This window comes from Rhopalosiphum maidis, chromosome 4, assembly GCF_003676215.2.
Source record: "Rhopalosiphum maidis isolate BTI-1 chromosome 4, ASM367621v3, whole genome shotgun sequence".
NCBI classification, from domain to species: Eukaryota; Metazoa; Arthropoda; class Insecta; order Hemiptera; family Aphididae; genus Rhopalosiphum; species Rhopalosiphum maidis.
In genome coordinates this window covers 24,737,756-24,758,497 of record NC_040880.1, presented here as the reverse complement: position 1 = coordinate 24,758,497, position 20,742 = coordinate 24,737,756, and the positions used below count along the sequence as shown (strand labels likewise).

At 25.0% G+C, this 20,742-nt stretch overlaps 3 protein-coding genes across 4 annotated transcripts; 1 reads left to right on the top strand and 2 right to left on the bottom strand.

The window, feature by feature from the left end:
* Window positions 1-350: 350 nt before the first annotated feature.
* LOC113560965 (cyclin-L1-like) lies at window positions 351-7,844 on the bottom strand. Of its 2 annotated transcripts, XM_026967110.1 has the most exons (8): window positions 7,396-7,844; window positions 5,995-6,179; window positions 2,466-2,517; window positions 2,127-2,375; window positions 1,883-2,064; window positions 1,715-1,810; window positions 1,497-1,649; window positions 351-933 (listed from the first exon to the last, which is right to left on the bottom strand). In XM_026967110.1, exons 1-8 carry the CDS (start codon window positions 7,630-7,632, stop codon window positions 819-821), a joined length of 1,269 nt encoding a protein of 422 aa, XP_026822911.1. In that variant the 5' UTR covers window positions 7,633-7,844; the 3' UTR covers window positions 351-818. The 2 variants fall into 2 exon arrangements, with proteins under 2 accessions (XP_026822911.1, XP_026822910.1); XM_026967109.1 differs by having other exon boundaries at window positions 2,127-2,517.
* A 2,303-nt stretch (window positions 7,845-10,147) lies between these two features.
* LOC113560443 (syndetin) lies at window positions 10,148-17,196 on the bottom strand. The gene is made up of 17 exons (XM_026966317.1): window positions 17,152-17,196; window positions 16,088-16,279; window positions 15,772-15,908; window positions 15,521-15,698; window positions 15,273-15,461; window positions 14,939-15,139; window positions 14,738-14,867; window positions 14,446-14,614; window positions 13,956-14,145; window positions 13,712-13,894; window positions 13,365-13,622; window positions 13,121-13,222; window positions 11,121-11,312; window positions 10,879-11,037; window positions 10,692-10,813; window positions 10,440-10,629; window positions 10,148-10,360 (listed from the first exon to the last, which is right to left on the bottom strand). The coding sequence occupies exons 1-17, from the start codon at window positions 17,194-17,196 to the stop codon at window positions 10,253-10,255; spliced, it is 2,745 nt and encodes a 914-aa protein (XP_026822118.1). The 3' UTR covers window positions 10,148-10,252.
* A 470-nt stretch (window positions 17,197-17,666) lies between these two features.
* On the top strand, window positions 17,667-20,657 carry LOC113548792 (tumor protein 63-like). Its single transcript, XM_026949861.1, has 7 exons — window positions 17,667-17,864; window positions 17,986-18,156; window positions 19,511-19,709; window positions 19,799-20,024; window positions 20,095-20,308; window positions 20,387-20,548; window positions 20,611-20,657. Exons 1-7 carry the CDS (start codon window positions 17,826-17,828, stop codon window positions 20,650-20,652), a joined length of 1,053 nt encoding a protein of 350 aa, XP_026805662.1. The 5' UTR covers window positions 17,667-17,825; the 3' UTR covers window positions 20,653-20,657.
* Window positions 20,658-20,742: the final 85 nt, after the last annotated feature.

The following is a 20,742-nucleotide window of genomic DNA, read 5'->3' as shown; positions in this document are numbered from 1 at the left end:
TTATATATTACAAGTTGTTAATAAAATAATTGAATATTATTCTTATTTAACGCATCACCATTGAAATTTAAATGAAAAATATAATCCTATAAAGTTAAAGATAATTAAACATGGATCATGTGTTAGTCAAGCAGAAAGTTAAAAGAAAACCAAATTTTTAATTAAAAATTTCTAAAATAAATAACTCTTTTTTCATCTCAAATTAATAATTTACATTTTTTATTTTTGTACAATGTATATACATACAGGTAAAATTTGTGTTTATACTAAGATAATACAACATTAAGAAAAAAAATAATAAATATAAAACATTTCTTATGCATTGGACCTGAGTTGTAGATAATGAATTATCATTATCTACAATTAAACGAAAAGATGAATAGACCAAATAAGTCTAATCCAAACAAAGTACAAAATACGTAAAATTTCAAAAATTATACATAATAAATTGGTATATTATCACAGTTGATGTATTACTCCATTTTTAAAATCTTATCTTACAAGAACTACACTTAACAAATTATGTTTATATAATATACTATATAATTACAATGCAATGTTTCTTCTTTAAAATTAAGATGGTAGAAGTATACAAAAAAAATAAATATAGTATTTACTTTCTTCTAAATTTACATTAATATTAACAATAATTAATATAGTTAGCGTGGTGAATAAACCCTGTCTGAAAATAACAAAAAAATCAATTTATATATATACATATGTAGTATGTAAAATGCATATGGTTTGAAATACAAAAACTATATAATGTCTTAATATTACACATTATAATACAATGTAAAGGTTAAGTAGAAGTATAACTATTCATAGCTATAATATTTTTTCCAATAGTTGTAACTCCTAGACTTGGATTTATAATTTTCATCGCCTCTATAATCTCTGTAATCTTTGTAGTCTCTGTAAGTAGGTACTAATCTGAAAAATAATAAGTTGAAAAAAATTTCTTATTAGTTAATGCACAATAATAAATGTTTATGTCTTATAATAATACAAATATATACCATTGAGAAGTAACAGGAGTAACTTATTTAACTATCATTGGCTCATCACATATCATACAATTTAAAAAATCCATAAAAATATTTTTATCATAAAAAGGTATGTAATATTATTACATTTAACCTATCTAAGAACAAACAAGGTTCAATTTGCTAACTGAAACATCATAAGCGCAATTTAAGGGGCTTACATGCAAATTATAATAGCCCCTCAAATTTAAAACTCAAATTGTGCCTATGAAAAATATCCCACTAAGTTGATGATTGGAGCATTTTATTTGCCAGATAAAATGACAACCGATATAAAATTGAAAAGTAAATATCATTATAATTAATTTTCTATATCAAAATCTACAAAGTGATCAGGGAAAGGTGAAAAATTACAAATCTCAGATTAAACTTATAAGGAACCTCAACAAACCTCTAGTAACCTGAATTGAATCTTGTTATACATACAAAATTATAAAGTTGTTAACATACTTGTTATTGGTTGATGATTTATGACGACGATATCCCGAAGAACTAGATGAACCAGAGGATGAACTTGAATATCGTTTACGGCTTTTATTTGATTTTCTGTGATGTTTATGAGTTCTTCTATCAGATATTGATTTGGAACGAGATCGCTCATGACTAATAAATACAAAACAAAATTATAAATTATCCTTTTAAACACAACTAAATAATATTTGTCTTACTTTCTTTTTTTGGATTTCTTTAAATGTCTTGGACTTCTACTTCCAGACTTAGTTTCCGAAGGTGTTCTACTCCTACTCCTTTTTTTAATTGGTTTTCTATAATAATTTAATATAATTAACATAATAACACATAAATTTCAGCAAGAACATGAAAGTGAATATACATACTTATTTGGAGTGGTTGAGCTAATATTTTCAGGGGCAACAGTAGTAATTCCATTACTAGGTGGAGGTACGACAACTTCTGTTTGTATTACAGGATGAGCAATAGCTGCTCTAGCTTTTTCTTTAGCATGATCATATTCTTTCTTCAACTCTTCCACTCTCCTTTCTAAGTCTTCTGTGATAACCTGAAAATTATTATAAACAAATATGGTTATACTGAACATAAAAACTATGACTCTCTACTCACTTTAGGTCTGATATAAAGTTTGAGTATTTTGCGACAGATGTCCTGGATGTCCGTTTCATTCGAATTGAATAAAGAGTACCATGCTGGACTTTTTGGTAACGGTATTTGTAATTTCCTGGCCGATAAATATATACAGGCACAAGCAATAGTTTCTGGATCGAATTGAACAAAAACATCAGTTTGTAATGAGTCATTCATGTAGTTCCAGGACATCTGCATTAATGACTGGTGTTTCTCAAATCCAAGTGCCTGTAGGTACATGACAATGAGTTTATGTGGGTGTTTAACATGCACGCAAAAGCCAAGCTCCTTGAGCACGCGTCGTTCCGCTTTTATTACCTGCGTCTTTTTCTGTACATAATTTTGATCAAGTACCAACGGCGTAATCAATCTGCAACAGGGGCGGGGTATTTTTGGGTCTTGTTTTGGACTAGTGATCACATGGCAATACCATGGGTAAGACAAAATAAAGAACGATAGTATGATCAACCACAACTGACTATTTTTTTTTAAATATTAAAATGAGGTATTTAAATGAAATCTTTCAATTACTGTTTATATTTATATTTATTTACTGTTAGTGGCATTTAATCCTATTTATGTTTGTTATTTAAATTTAATATTATTACAAAAATTCTTAAATTATAAATAGTAATCTTATATTTACTAAATAATAAATTAAGTACATTGTATTCAAATATATTATAATTTATTATTACGTTAATAATTTGATGTTTTTATAAGTAATGAATAATGATTATTATATAGTCAAATTTTTCACCGAAAATTTAATGTTTAATTTAAATGAATATTATATTATTATATATACCAATATTAGTAGATAATAGAATGTTGTAATTAACATAATATTATTTTCATTAAAAAATAATTAAGTTCCTGGTAGATACCATGAATAAAAAATTGTATAATACAAATAATGCATTGTTTAAATGCCATATCAATCCTTAATCCAAAACACACATATTATCTTGAAACATAAAAATATTAATTATCAAACCATCAGGTAATTCAACAATTATTAAATTTGTCCTGTTAATTAAATACTTTGAATTCTTGGCTTGATTCCACGCGCATTTAAAAGTTCACTAATTTAAATACTTAAAGCATGGTTTGTCCATATTTCATTAACTGTTTAAAACAATTAATATTCACCTTCAAACAAAAATATGAAAAAAAAAAAAAAAAAAAAAAACAAAGTTCACTTCAACTTTTGATTTAATCCAAGTCCGTTTAAACGTCTACAAATAGAGTAGGTACCTTATGAGATGTAGAAAAACCATCATGTGGCACATATGATATCTTCATACATGATTTGCTATCTTGAATTCCGTTGTGTTTGCCATTGTGTAAAAAAGAGTTCTTAATTATCTGTGAAATTCTATGTTGCTTGATACAAAACTTTTATGGTTAAGTATGATCACTAAATTAGAGCACATTATGTTACAATGTTATGCACATTGGTTTTATACTATACCTCTCTTTTTGATAAATACATATATACATATATATTTTTAATTTTTTTTTTTGGACACAGACCCTAACACTTTTTTTTTGAGAGAAACCATATAGCTTATTTTTGGTTAAATCATGTTACAATATAATTTTTTAAGGGGTCCAACAGTGTTCTTGACGTGACGACCATCAATTTCAACGTGAATCCACCACGTTCGCTTTCCTCTCCACAATTCAAACCGAGGGCAACTCACCCGGCGGTCAGCTGTGGAAAGTATCTGCGAAAACGCAAGTTATAAAATAAATTTGTGCGTTATATTTGCACTTGGATTAACATTAACAACCACTGACTTTGTTGCATTAGACAATTTACAAATAAAAATAAATAAGGACAAAACAATTGCAACAAAAACAATGGATTTCTGTGCACCCTACAGTTATCGCATAAAGTCAACACATTATAATTTTAACTAAATAAAAAAAAAAAAAAAAAAATATAGTTAATATTAGATATAAATAAATAACAGAATAAAATGAATAGGTATTAACATTTAATATGAGTACAAGTTATATTAATCTTTTTCTATGTACAGATACAGTATGCATACTCGTACATTACTAATGTTTAATTTTTTAATTTTGTAGATTAACACAATTAATCGCCCTAGTATCTTACACATTTCGCCCATATAGCTATTACTATGTATTGAATTCGGACCGCCATGCAAGTTTAAGAAAAAGCAATTAAATAACAAGATACATGAATGAATGTTACGTCGATATCCATTTATGACTATAAAATGTATTGACATGGGAGCAATGTTACAGTTCTTTATTATTCAACTGAGACACTTAACAAGTTAAGTTAAAATAAACTAAAATTCTTTTTATCAATATACACCAAAGTACTTTATAATAGCATTAAAATTTGTTATAGAAAATATATTGTTCCTTTTCTCAAATATACAAATATTTTTGTTAACAAAACTTGTACAAATATAAAATGTCATCTATAAATCTATCTTTTATTTTGTATTTATCATATCTATAGAAATATTAAAATAATTAATGAATGTGCATTTTGCGACTGCTGTAGGATATCTGAAAGTAATTAAACAACTAAATAAATTTAAGTAATCTTAAATTAAGTGGACACCACATTTCAATAAAAACTTATAATCAAAAACCTTTTGTGCGGACAAGGACCATTTGGTCTATAGTCCTAGTTTAAACTTAATTTTCACCATAAAAAGAGAAGAACTTTAAAGGTGCTGTATGATTTTTTTTTTCAATAATCCTAAATGAAAATAGTTAATATTGTTTTAAAATTTGTTACTTTCAAGTTTGACAAACTTGATAGAAAAAATAATAAAACTATATTGTACAATAAAAGATCTCTTCTTATAGAAAAAATTGGTTTCTTACTATAACTGTAGCGTACACGGTATTTCCCACTCAAAATCAGTTTTTATTTTTAAATGGTTCCATAATGTAGTACCATAGTAGCACTAGTTAATTTTGAAATAAGTATTAAATTACAGTGAAACCGCCTTATAACAGTATCGAAAAATATTTAAAATTATGGTTTTTATTAACATTGCCTACATTTAAATCTTAAAAAAGCAAATGTGTGACAATCTCTTATTATTTAAAAAGTAAAATGTAATTAAATTATGAGGTGAAAAAAATATGTATGAATATAGAATATTTAAAAAGTTTAAATTATGGATATTCATTCCAACAATCTTCCATCAAAATGAACGTTCATACATATACATACTCAACTATATGCGTAGTTATACATTTAGGATAAGGATTCAGAACAATAAATAATTCAAATTATGCTAACAATATAATTTTAAAGTCAATAAATAGAAGATTGAATGAAATAAAAATGATAACTATGAATTATTGGCATACATATTTAAACTGGGTTAAAACTTAAAATTTACTTAAGTGTGTATGTTAAGTTTATACCAAGATTAATATAAATTGGTAAGACAGCACACGCCTTATAAGATAGACAGGCAAATATTATATATTTTTTAAATTAAATTTGACACTAACTTACCTTAAACTAAAGTTAATCAATTAATATATCTACTTTTTATTTAAAGATATATTGAATAGGAATTAAAGAATATTGATAAAATTTATATATTTACTTTCTGGGTTAAAAGAAGTGTTGTTACAGGTTTACCTAATTTGAGCAATTTAAAAAATTAAATTTGGAAAATATAACATTTATACTATATCTTTGTCTAAATAAAAATGGAAAATTTAAGTATGGAAACATAAGCTAGCAGATTAGTCAGTTGTGATTAAAAATATTTAAACAAGATTCAAATGAAAAAAAAAATATTAATTATGAAAAATAAAAACCACTTCAACTTACTTTTGATTTAAAACTTGACGGATATGATGATAAACATTAATAACATCACGAATACGTCTAGGTGATTCTTCAACTTTAGAGGCCAAACATGTGCATGCCATTGCAGTTATTTCCATTGGGTGACGAACAAAGGATTTTGTGTAGTAAAACCGCTGAAACAACACCTGTCCAGTTGCCATTGCAACCTGAAAAATCAAAATCATGTCGTAATTTTTAGCATATAAAAAAATTAGTGACTCTAATTAATAACTTGATTTTTTTTACATAATAGGTAAGTAGGGCATGAGTATAATGATTTTGCATATTGATTTATTTTATTGTAAATTCAAAATAAGTGATACACAAATTGGATTCAAGACATACCAATTCTAAAAGGTTTGTATTTAGGGTTTTTAATAGTTTATCTTTAATTATTAATACCTAACATAAAGGATATAAAAATGAATTAATATTTTTAGAGTTACATAATTAAGATATATTTACATTTTTTAACATACATTAAATTATTTAAATACAGTAAAACTCGCTTAAGACGCTGTTTTCTGTTGATCTCTAGACATTTCCTATACTAAATCAAGAAGAAAAAAACATTAAATTCAAAAGCAAAAAAATATATATGTATGTTATTAATTATTATTATTAATTTATAAGTGTATTGCCAATTAAATTATGTTCAATAATAAAAAAAATTAACATATTAACATAATTCATTGATGAAATTACAAAATTAATTATAAAACTAGTCTAAAAGCATCTGATTTTTTCAGAGGTTTAAGTAGTAAAATTAAGTACAAAAATAAGCCACAAAGAATGTGACTAAGTATTGATAGCAACAATTTAAAAAAGGCAAAATTTAAGCCTATAAATACTACAAACAGTAGTGCTGTATCTAGTATTTTTATCTAGGGCATCTCACCCTAACAAAATAACAAAAAAGTATGAGTATAAAATTTATGCCTGGGACATGAGCATATTCGGGTACTGATTAATAATATAAACTACAATACTGCAATGTTGATGCATGTTATCTAGTTATCTAAGAATTGAAATTACGGATTAAATAACATGATAATTGGAATCAAAAACAAAGGGAAAAAATCGTAAAAATAATAGTTGACAAAGGTGGGGGTCTAAGGCCTTGGCGCACGACGCGCGGATATGGTCTATAGTTTATTAGTTTAATAATAACATTATCATAATATCCGTCTCGGTGGTCGTCTTCAGACTACCATAATAATTGGCATTAAGAAAACCATGCTAAAATATGGATCCGATGGACATTATTGTTACAATAACAATTTTGCGTGGCTGAGAGTTGAGACAAGTGTATACATTATGTAGTAATCGTAACCGTCATTAAAAGATGTACATAATGGGTACATAGAATTTACAATTTCTTACCTGGGGCAGTTTGAGTAGAATGCCAGCGGTTTGAATCCATTCACAGCCAACAATTCTTAGGTCGACTTCGGTTTCGAAATCTAACCCATCGATCATTGACGGCGTGGACGTAAGTTTTTCCTTGGGCAACAGTACGTTGCTAAGTGTCAATAGTACCTTGGTCGGTTGTTTTAATACATGGCGGTCGTGGTGTACGTCCGCCGCCGTTGTCGTAGCAGCAGTTTCCATTTTACACATCACCCACTACGCGAAGAAAAAGCGTAAATTCTTCGTCACAGGGTTGTGAGGGAGAACACTAAACACGTCCTGGACGGAGGATAATTAGGAGCATAGAAAAGAGATTGCAATTTGTGACAATTGAATGAAAATTACTTCTTATTTCGCATTTGCAAAAAAGAGCAGAAGCTAGGTTACTTACTTACCAGACGAGCGTGAAGTGTAAACAACAAACATGGCTCCTACGACGTTATGACGGTTGCTCAGTGTTGCCAATACAGGAGTCATAAATATTATCTAAATGTCTGGCCATTGTGGTCATGGTCAAATACTCAAATCTGTGATTGTGCCGAGTAGTGAGTGATTACTGACTAATGAAGTATTAATGAGGACTATACTTTCTACTTAGTACAACAGGGACGAAATTTCAATGAAAATCTTCGGGTTCTGAAGCTCCTCTATCTTTTTGTCATGATCATATCTTAAGGTTATGGATACCTGTTACTATTGAAATCTAAATTAATATGAAACAATTAGTGAGGGAGGGTGCTAAGCACACCCCAACCACCCCTTCGAATTACACCTATGAAGTATAGACAGTGGCGTCGAAGTCCACGTTAAGGTCGGGCCATTATCTTACAATGATTCCGGAAATCATTTGGAAAAACCTTTGGAAGGTTTATCGGGTTTATCCATAAGCGCAATTTGAGTGGAAATTGGGGTGGGGGCTAAGCCCTCTCAAAATGGTTAACATATATCCCCTTCCACTTTTATATATCTGTGGGGTGCATACACACAGTACATGCATGAATATTATAATAGCCCCCCCAAATTTAAAACTCAAATTGCGCCTATGGGTTTATCAGCTGTGATCTTAAAAATTACTTTTCAAAATAATGGTAAAAAAACAATCAAATTTGATTTTGTTTTTACCAAAATTCAAAAAAAGAATTATATCCAGAAACTAAACACCAAATGTTTTTTGAACATTTAATATTTTTTTTTTTATTATTTTTGATCTTTCTTCATAATTAATACATTTTAAATTTCTTAAACACCGAAACTCATTTAAAAAACTAAAAAAGAAAAAAATTGTTATTCGAACTATCAGTAATCAGAAAAAATAAAATTATATTTTGAGGGAGAATACGAAATCATACAACGTATATTATCAGGCTTTACATAATATGCTGCAACGATAAAATCTTTATACTACTTTAAAATTAAATTATGTCAATGATCAAGAATAGTTCAAACTGAATTAAAAACCTTTAGTTTGATAATCTATATCAAATTATTATTTCTCTTTATACTGGTTTTTAAAAGTAAAAAATTGATTAGAAAAATTAATGTTTTGTAATAGATTGTTAATTTCAGTTATTGTTAACTTATAGATCTAATATTTATATTTGGATAATAATAAAAGGATTTAAATTGAAAGTAACCTCTAATTCCCATTCCCCATAGATTAGTACTTATGAATATATGCTTATAAGTTATAGGTACCGAAAATCACATTGAGGATTATACATATTTTAGAATTATAATACGTATTTATAGATCTTGATAGATATTACTAGATTAGTAACAATGAAATGCTGAAAACATATTGAATCTATTGTTGACTTGTATGAGTTATCAAAGTGGTAAGAGAAGTTTTAAAAAGATAAGCCAGCATTGACAATATCTCTCATCAATCTTAACAAAAATGTTACTAAATAGTAAATTTATCAGCATGATTCCTATTAAAAATTAAGTAAGTTAGTAGATCATTGTCAGATAATTTTTCTTAAAATTCACCTCATACACATTGAGCATTTGTTGAATGTTTAAAAGTATAAGCTTTTCTTCTGTATTACTCTAAAAACATCATCAAAATAATTTCATGAGCACTTGGCTATAAATATTCATGTCATATCAAATAATACAATTTATATCATTATGGTTCTAATAAATTTTGAGTTGAAAAATAAGGATAATGAGTAGTATTATTACATAATATATGGTAAAATTATATTTAGGAAGTATTTGATGAGTAATTTGGCGTTTTTGTAAGCAATGCAAGTTTAAGTCATTTGGTATTTACCCCAAATATGAACTTATCATATGTGTTATAAATTAATGATGTATGATTAATTAGCAATAATCTATTATAAATTCTAGTAATGACAGTATATAAGTGAACGAGAATAGGTACTTAAAAAGAATCAACATTAGATTGTGTAGTCTTCGCTAAAGGTGTGTTTGGAACAAAAGTAATTAGACAATTAATTACTAGTATCTAAATTTTGAAAACAAAGGGAATTCAATAGTGCATACATTTAATTATAGAGAGAAAACCAGAAACTTTAATTTGTATTTGTAATGGTAATTCAGTGTATAAAAAAATTTAGAAAATTATTGTAAATAAATTATGTTGGAAGAAAATTTCCAAAAATTTAGAACTGAGAGACAAAAAATGTTTAGAAATCTACTTTTGGTTCAAAAATTGGTTAAATGAATATGAAATTAACTGACTTAATTAGATTGAAATATATATAAAAAGCATGTTAACCAATTATTAATAATTGCATAATTTATAACTGAATGAATAAAAATAATTAAAAATAAATAACTAATACATTTAGTAATGAAAATGAGATTATCTTTGTTGAGATTCTTCTAATAAATTTGTCAGCTTTTGTCGTAACCGTTTATTGTTTTGACACACACAGTTTATGACAGCTAATAGTTGTTTATGTGTGTATTCCTAAAATTTAAATGCACATAATTAGTTATTTATATAGTACTTTTATATATACTTATTTTATTAATTAAATTATTATAACCTGATGATCTCTTGTCCATGTCTCCAATGATGTTTCAGGTAAATAATAAGCCTTGATATATACTTCAACTAATTCTTTATGTGGTAATGGATTGATAGGGCAAATTGAGTTTATTTGTGACATGAACTGTGTGAAATCAAGTTGCATTAATGCTCGACCAGCATTTGAACATTTTTTGGCTAATGAAAATCTATAATAAAAATAACATTGAATATAACAAAAAATTTGGATAATTATATTACATAATTTTACCCTTCGATAAAAACAGACGATACTAAAACAGCTATAGCTTCCCAAATAGAATGTAATACTTGTTCATTTAAATAAATATTTGATGTTGATGTCTTAAGAGTTTTAAAAAATACTCGTAATTCCTAAAAACATTATTAATTATTGAATAAGAAAAAAAAATTCGATTCTTATAACCAATACAACATACTTGGAGGAAATAATCAACATATTTGCTATGTTCACACATGATATCTTTTACCTCCCAATTGACTTTGGTCATCATGCTAAGTACTTGATTATAATCAATAGATTTACATACCACACGGCCATATACTGGTTTTCGTAAATCTACAGCTACTGCTACAGTCTTAAACAAATATTAAATACAATTTGTCTTTGTAACAACTCAATAAACAAATGTAAGAAATTAGAACTAATAATTATTTGTACTTGATTATAAAATTGCTGCAGTGAATAACTGCTGGTATCCGATGTTAATAATGTATTTAAATAAGTATGTAATAGCTTGTATTGCTCTCCTAAAAACATTAATGATTCTACAGCAACAATTCGTTCAGAAACACTATACAAATTATTTGCATCTGATAGACTTAATACGTGAAGTGCTACAGGTTCACGGATCTGAAATCAAATACAAATTTTTTCATACAAATATTAATACACATAATATTTAACATTTTTCTGTACAGAAAACATTTTTCATTTTGATCTACTTAATGACAAACAATTAAAAACAAGAAAAACTATATACTACAATAATATGATTGTCTATCTTGTTGTATGTATTCTAACAGATACATTGTAATTGCAGTTGCAGTATGCGATTTAGCTTAAAATAATTAAAATAAGTTTTATAAAATTCCCTCTTTTCATACATTTTTTTTTTTTTTGTATAATTTTACTTTATTTTCAGAATTTATTAAGAAATTTTCTCTGATTTAAAATTAGTTATGATTCTTCATTATCAATAAAGTGTGAAATTCTCAAACATGTTCATATTTTAAAGTGACACTAACTAATCCAAGCAATGTCAACAATTTACTAAATATACCCAAAAGTAATAATATGAGTTACAATTGATGGACAGCTTATCATAGATAAAGTATAGAAAACAGTTAAAGGTGTGACTAATTTAATCTAAAATTATAAATGACTATTAATTGTCTAGCTATTTTAAAATATAATATTCAGCAATAACAGTTGATCAATTGCTATCAGGAGTAAAGTACTATGATCAGTCCAATGAGAGAACGCGCCAATTCTGCGCATCCCTCCGCGTCACCATGCTATCAAAACTGGTTCACTTATGGCTGGGTATTATTGGGGAATGTGCAGAATAACTGATTTTGGTCGGTTTGCAGTGCGTTCTCTTGCTGGACAGAGTATAGAGTACATAAAACAAGATAATCATATTAAAAATATGCATGTTATTAAAAAATATATTATGGCCTAACCTGACAAAAGTTTTTGATATAGTATAAAATATAAATAAATAATAATATGATTATTAACAGAAAAAAAAATTATTTTTATTGACACAGATATTTTGCTATTTATAAGCTTAATTGTAATTTGTACCTAAAAAATATATTTTAATATTTTATATTAATTTTTCAAAATCAGGCATTAGTAAGCTTAAAAATTAAATTATTTTTAACTAGGTTATACAATAAGTATTATTTCTAAAATATCTAATTTCTAATTTAATTAATTTGTCTGGGTTCCATATATGCAGTAACTAATCAGTTAGATTTATAGTCAGTTGTTTTCTTAATATGAATTAATATTATGAAATTACATGGATTTAACATATATATTTTTTTTTGTACAAATGAATGTTTTTATATAAAAAAAACCAAATTAATAAATAATTATAAAAATTATTTATTATAGTAATATTATGAATATTGTAAATACTAAATTTTAGATTATAAAATTATTTAATGCATTACTTCTAGGTTTAAAAAGGTATCAAAATAACAGATATAAAATAAAAATACTTAAAATAAATATCCATAGATTACAGTTTCATCTAAACATAATCATTAATCTCTTAACAATAACACTACTAGATAACTAAGTTTGACATTAAAAGAAATAATTTAAATACTATTCTGTTAATAGGGGAGCCTAATGTTGGATTTATCTAAAATATATTATTTTTATTCATAATTTTTTTGTGTTAATACTTTATTAGTTTTACAAACAGTGGCTTAGTATGGATTATAAATATTTAGTTTAAAAAATAAATGCTACTAATTTGTAAATGTTATAAGTTAAAAAATAGTTACTTTAACCTTTAAATATAATTTATATTTTTGTATATTGAGTATTGACTTATTTATTACTACTTATTTTAATTACAAATTAAAAATATTAGTTAATTTGCTCAGTAATGATTAACTGCAAATCAAAATGTAAATACTTACAAATGAATCTTGATTTTCAGAATTACATTGGATCAGAGTGTTGCATATTCTTGTTATTACTGATTGAAGCTTTACACTATTTACACCACTACATATTTGAGGCTAAAAACCACATATAAGGTAATTATTTAGTGATTTCTTGATTAAAATTTAGTTTATTATACAATTTTTGTAAATGTATACAAACTATTACATAGTAACATTTAAAATAAAATAAAATTTAGCTTATGCTTTTTGAACTTACCAACATGTCTGATGTGAATAACAAATGGACAGAATACAAATAATATTCAAACAGTTGACATAAGCAAGTGACTACATCTTCTGATATTGATTTTAATATATTACATATTTTTAAGTACTTTCCACAATGTCTCATCACTGTTAATGTTGTATTTGTAAGCAAAGGGGGTTTTTCATAGTTATCTGCTGTTATATTATAATTATCTGTGTCTTCATAGCTGTTATTAGTATCATCACTACAAACACTATTTCCATCCATCTAGAGAATACAAATAAACAACATTACAAAAATTGTAAAAAATATATTTTAATATTAATGATATACTTAAAAACAAAGTTTATTATTACTTCTGTATCCAATATATCTTCACAATATGTAGAATTTAAATCATTATCAAATGGTGATTTTTCTGATGAGAAATGAAAATATTCACATGTACTAATAGAGCTACTGTCCATAGATGAATTTCTACTATGAGTTAGACGCGATGAATCACTTTTTTGGATATGATTTTTAATTGTTCTAAATTCCTTATGGTAAAAATAAATTTAATAAAGTCATTAAAATCAAATATTTTATTATTTTTTTTACTTGTAGTTGAAATAACTTAAATTCACGTTTTACTGGACAAGGAGTCCAACTTTCATTTTCAAAAAATATTGTTAGCTCATCCAGACAATTTTTATGATAGGTATGAAAATAACTGATACAAGACTTTTTGGTATCATTTTGTAATTGTTCTGATTTACTATTGCAAAATTCTTCACCAATTTTAATATGCCTAAAATATAATATAATAAAAATAATAGATAAATATAAGTTATTGCTTTATTGTTATAATATAACATGATATAAGTGTTATCGTGTTGAGATGATGTATTGTTAGTAAAAACACAAAAATAAATAAAAGGTATTAATAAAAATGAAAAATTGATTAATCTTCATAATTAAAATGACTATTATTTTTTAAAATAATTAATTTAAATATAAATTAATGTTTAAACCTACATAAATTCAAATAATTTAAGAAAAGAGTGTTTAGTAAACTGCATTTGTTTTAAAAATAAATAATTTTTAATACTTGTTTAATATAGACAACACTTGAAGAAAATCGTCAAATTTGAATTTTGTCATATTGGAATTGAATACTAAATTAGATATTTTAGTAATGATGTCACCCCATAATCGAGTTGGACCTATTTCAAATTTTTTACTTATATATTCTTGATTAACACATTCTTCAATATCATCTAAAACACACACATTGGTAAATATTATAACAATAAGTAATTACCATTATAAAAATTGTATTGCAATATTTATTCAACCAAAAAAGGTTTAAAAAGTTATGAACACAATACCAATATTTATACCTTCAATATCTGTACTAATATCTTTAAATTCTCTATGCCAATCTGCCGCTTTCTTATAACTTTGTAAAATATTCCAAAATATTTTACTCAATGCAATAAGACACGGAATTAATTGTTCATCAGGAACACACTATTTTAACAATAATATAACATTATTTCAATATTAATAAATAGTTAAAGAAATAAAATATAATGGATAACCTGACACAAAAGGGCAAATGAATTTTTATTGTTTTCCACCTTATCTGCATTCACAAATAAATTTATTGTATCAAACGAAGCACTATGGACTGCTGATGTATAATGCATATGCAATTGGTCAATAGCAATTCTTGTTTTACCCAGGCGTCTATAAGCTTCTTGAACAGCTGAATACTTTTCATTATCAAAATTGAAACACATCTAAAAATATATTTATATAATTTAATCACTTTTAGCCAATATAAAAAACACTATAATAATTTTAGTTAGTAACAATTATCACAATTATTACTATTTTTAAATATTGTCTAAGTAATTATTTGATCCAACATACATTTGACAAGACAATGTCTAATTGCTCTTCAGTCATAATTAATGCATCTTGGAGTTTAATAGATAATGCAGCAATGCAAGTAAATTGTTTAAAAGCAGAAGCACCTTGAGTGCATTCTAAAAGTAATGCTATTCCTTTGGCATAATTAGCTTGAGAAACTAATTCTTCAAGTTTTTTTTCAGTTTGTAACTAAAAATATACATTATTTTTAAGAAAATGTAAGAACAAACTGATGTGTTTTATCTTACCAGCATTTTGATACTATTTAAAGAATTTAATAAATCGAGGATTAAAGATTTTTTTCTGCAATTACCCAAAAGACCCAAACCAGCGGTAGTGATTTGTCTTTTAGCTAGTTTTAAGCGATTCTTAGCATGTTCACAGTTTTCTAGACTAGATTTTAAATTATTTTGTAACATGCCAATTCTGTAAAAACAACAACAACAAAAAAAAATATAATAATATAATTAACGTACAAATATTATAAAAATTAGTATACTTGTCTAATTCATCATCACACGCAGCTTGATTTTCAAGAATTAACTGTAGCAATTGTTTCTCAACAATTTCATGTTGTACCCTTAGTTTTTTTATATCATTGGCAATCAATTTTTTATCAAGGACTTTTGGTAATTTCTAGAATTAGTAATATATTTATTTAAATTGCATGCAAAATAATTAGTTTACTGAGAAAAAATTATCATAATATAATATAATATTAATTATAAAACAATGTACTTTCAAAGAGAATATATTTACAATTTGTTTTCTGATTTTATACAATAAATTATTTTAAACAATAGCGTAAAACATACTTCTAGTTCAAATTTAGTAAAATCGAAGTCAGAGCTGTTAAAATATACTTGATCTATATTTGATACAAGTTCAGCATCACATTTTTCGACAACATTTTCATTATTTACTGCTTTTAATAAAAGTGAGTCACTTTTTCTTTCAGGAATGTCCCAAAAGTCTTGTGATCCTATTAGTGGAACCTTCACAGCAGTCTATACAAATATAAGTAATTTATTATTATATAACATACAATATAATAAAAACAAAATTGATAGTGTGTAAGAAATAAACAAAATACAGTTTTGTTTTGCTCAATTAATTTATTCTAATAAATGGTAAAATTAAATAATAATATTGTAATTTATCATATTAGTGCAGAAAATTAATAAAAATAATTAATTATGTTAAAAAAAATACATTTTATTTTAAAAATTATTAATAGAAATTAACTTAAACTTTCCATGACTTTCTTTTACAAAGATCTGTTATGTAAATGATTACAAACATTTAAGTTTACGAAAAGAAGCATAAAACAATTTATACAATATGTTTTGGTCTAATGGATAAGTATGGTTTCAGATTCTGTAAACTAACTATAACGCATTTTATGTAATTAGTGTATTAAAAAATAAATAACTATAGACTTGAATTTTTCACTAAATATTTAGATTTATTTGATATGATACAATTTTTGCTTCAATTTACATTTAATACAATTTTTGATTAAAAGTAAAAAAAGCTTGAAAACATAATTCAAGATTCTTCAATTGACTTAATTGGATTTTCTAGAATTGACAAAGTGACAAGTGATGTATATATATAAATTATCTTTATAGTTAGAAGCAGATATACGTTCCCTGATCAGTATAATTTTTCTGTATCATTGAATTAAAATTTAATATATACATTACTATGACCTTTTAAATACCATATGTATAGAGCATTTTTACAGTATTTTAGTATAAAAAGTAATAGCTACCTATACCTAAAATTATGTATAATTGAATATGTTAACTAAATAAAATCTCTTCATAATACACAAGAATACAGATATTATTAAGAATGATTAAATTCATAAACACACCTTAGCATCTAAGAGATTCTTTAGTTTTTGTTTGAATTCTGCCATGCTGCTCTGGTTTTAATAGAAAAAAATTGAGATTCTTTTTTATTTTTTTTAATTCTATTGACATTTTTTATTGTAAATACATAATATTAAAAATATTTAGATTATTGTATTACACACATATGTATGCATATATATAAATATATCACATAACGCTTTATATACCAACGGGTATACATTTTTAACAATATAAAAATAAATAAACAATAATATGAATTTAAATCACGATTAAAAAAATACTTATAAAATATAACATAAATATTAAATTTTGATACGTATTATATATCTCTTTAATCTTGCTTAGAAATTGTACTGATAAAAATGACTGATAATAATTGATAAGTCACTCATTCATGGAATAAAATGAATAATCAAAAATATTGAGGTACCTATTGTCGATATGTCAGTTTATGGTACTGAAAACAACCACGGCCGTGGTACTAACGTTATATCTACAGAATAACATATATTGGTCACTAATCTTATCTCTAAAAGTCTGAACTTGTTTAGACTTGAAACACCTTGTTATTACATGCTTGACAACTACCCGGAATCCCAAACTTTTAAACTTGTAACAACTTTTCGTATTTTAAACAGTCTAAAGTGCTAAATATATAATTGCTATACATGTAATGGATACTATTAAATTCGAAAAAGAGGATGTAAGTGAGGTGAGTTATTATTTACGTTTATCTACACATGTATTTTTTTTAGCTTAATCAAAAAGTTATTTACCTATAATTATAATTTAAATTTTATAATTATTTACGTACTGCAAATGACAATTTATAGGTGGACAATAGTGAAGCCGAGACGGAATCACCATCTTTCAGTGAAGAATCAGAATCTAGTTACCAACATTTAAGACAAACTGGCTTACAAATTTGTACTGAAGATTATCCTGGGCAATTTAATTTTAATTTTAATTTAGATGTTACAGAAATGTCTAAAAGACATTGGATGGCAAGTATTTATTTTAACAATAAATATTTATTGCTTTAAATTAAATTTAAAAACTATTTTTGTACATGCTATTTTTATCAATTTTCTTGTGTAATATTGCTTTTATTAAGGGTATATAAATGATTTTTATAAGTACTTTTAAAGACCTTAAATAAACATCTATAACATAAAATTTGATGTTAGTTATGTTACTTAGTAATTTATATTAAATTGTTAATTTTCTTTTATTACAAATTATTTACTTTGGTAGATAATTATTTTACACTCATTATTTTATAAACTATCAACGTTTTTAAAAATAAATTTTTTTCACAAAGTATTCACAATTATTTTTTTTTAATTTTTACTTTTTGTATTATAACATACATTTTTAATTCCTTATTTCAATTATTTTTATATACATAAAAATTAAATCAAAATAGTTAAGTAGTCAAGTGTACTTTAATTGTTTTAATTGGCCATCTGAAATAAAAAAAATATGTGTGATATTTAATTATATAATTAGTTAGTTATAATTGATTTTCACTTGCAGTGTTTATATACATGTTATATTTATTGTTACTACCTAGATCTAAATTTTAAAATCATACATATTAATATAAAATAAAAGTTTTGATGGGTAGGAGTGATGGGCCAATATTTTCTGGTGTACACTTGACTACCACTCCACTCATATAAATATCAAATAATTATAAGTTATCACACATTGACTACTCATCCAATACATTTTTTGTACATCTAAGCATTTAAAAAAATTATTCTACTTTGAAATAAGAATTTAAAACTGTTTAATAGTGTATTCTAAGTATACTAGTATTCAAGGCCGTAACTGAAAAAAAATTCGGAGAGGGTCCAACATTTTTTTTAAATATAAATGCTAAAATGTTTTAGCATTTTTAAGTAATAAATATAAAATTCTTTCAAAAATGTTTTATAACTTCTTAAAATTATGTAGAAAAAAATATTTCCAATAACATTAATAGTTTTTGAAATAATGAATGTTCATGGATAAAAGTATTACTTGGTATAAAATAATGCATAATTTGTGATTTTCTGTAAAAATCGTTAATTTTAAAAACATGTAATTATTTATTTAGATATCATTATAAAATTTATATTTAATATAAATATTATTTTTTAATTCTTCTTATAATTGTTGAAGTATATTTATTTGAATATTTAAACAAAATAAATAATTAAATCCATTTCTGGTATTATTTTGAATAACAAAAATAATGTAGAAATTTAATTATAATTTATATCAAATTTTTTTTTTTGCTTATTGTTTTATGTTTTAGTTGTAATTGTTGTTTTTTCAAGCTAGGATTTCATCTGATCATTATCTATGTTTTAGTATTCTGAAACTTTGAATAAAGTATACATTGATATGAATAGAGTACTGCCTATTCAGTTCCAATGGAAATTTGATGATATTGGATTAGTAGGACTAAAAAGTCTTCAAATTCGTGCCTTACCAATTTTTGCAGATTCTGAATTTCAACAGTTATCCGTTAAACGTTGCCCAATACATATTATGCAGGATAAATTATGTGGTATAAAATAAATTAAATAATATTTGGCTGTAAATTTACGCATTCATAGTTAATTGTACTAAATTAATTTGTTTTAAATTTGATTTTAGATAGAAAAAAAAAGGAACATATACTTTGGTGTGAACAAACTGATGCCATATATGAACAAAATCACATAAGTCAAAGGCATAGTGTTATTGCCATTGTTCATAATTTTATTCCTTGTTCAGATTTTAAAACTTATAATGTATTATATAAATTTATGTGCAAATCTAGTTGTAGTATGAGTCTTAGTCGAAGACCTATTTATATAATTTTTACTTTAGAAACATTAAAGTAAGATGTTTGCTATTCAATAATGGCTTTTTGAACAATTTAACAAATGCTTTTTTTTATTTTGTTTTAGTGGACAAGTGTTAGGTAGAAAAAAAATTGGTGTAAAAGTTTGTAGTTGTCCTAGGAGAGACATGTTAAAAGAAGAGGAAATTGAAAAAAAAAGAATAGCAGGAGTAAAAGTTTTTAAAAAACGTACATCATTAACTGATGATAATGAAATTCAAGGAAAAAAACTGAAAACTAATAATGTTAATACGGAAGATAAAATTTATGAACTACCACCAGTATGCATTTTTATTATATCAATCAATTTTAATATTAAAATTATTAAAATGAAGATTAATTTTTATAATGATTTTTAGTTACCTATTCTAGGAAAACGGTTATATTTAAGCACTTTAGAATTATTACATGGTCATTTTTTGGGTAGTGCTGTTCGAGAAGATTGCTTAATAGACTCACATCCTTTGATTAGCATGCTTTCTGATCTTATATCTCAAGTGAAATCTGAAAATGATAATCATGTAAGTTATTAGATATTGCTTGAAAATGTATAAAAAGTTAAAATAATTTTTATTTTCTTTAGAATAAAGCTGAATCAGAAAACCCATTAACACAAACAAATTAAAAATTAAAAAAAAAAAAAACATTGATGTGATAATAATGACAACATTATAAAAGTAATTTAATTAAGTTAAGACAATTTAATTGTTTCTTC

Coding starts and splice junctions, on each gene's coding strand:
- LOC113560965 (XM_026967109.1), bottom strand. CDS start 7,632: ATGTGTAAAATGGAAACTGCTGCTACGACAACGGCGGCGGACGTACAC. Junction 2,065..2,126: donor AACTTTATATCAGACCTAAA/GTGAGTAGAGAG, acceptor AATAATTTTCAG/GTTATCACAGAAGACTTAGA. Junction 1,650..1,714: donor AAGAAATCCAAAAAAAGAAA/GTAAGACAAATA, acceptor TGTATTTATTAG/TCATGAGCGATCTCGTTCCA.
- LOC113560443 (XM_026966317.1), bottom strand. CDS start 17,196: ATGGCAGAATTCAAACAAAAACTAAAGAATCTCTTAGATGCTAAG. Junction 15,699..15,771: donor TGTGATGATGAATTAGACAA/GTATACTAATTT, acceptor TTGTTTTTACAG/AATTGGCATGTTACAAAATA. Junction 11,038..11,120: donor TGCAGCAATTTTATAATCAA/GTACAAATAATT, acceptor TATTTGTTTAAG/ACTGTAGCAGTAGCTGTAGA.
- LOC113548792 (XM_026949861.1), top strand. CDS start 17,826: ATGGATACTATTAAATTCGAAAAAGAGGATGTAAGTGAG. Junction 18,157..19,510: donor TGTCTAAAAGACATTGGATG/GCAAGTATTTAT, acceptor TCTATGTTTTAG/TATTCTGAAACTTTGAATAA. Junction 20,309..20,386: donor AAATTTATGAACTACCACCA/GTATGCATTTTT, acceptor AATGATTTTTAG/TTACCTATTCTAGGAAAACG.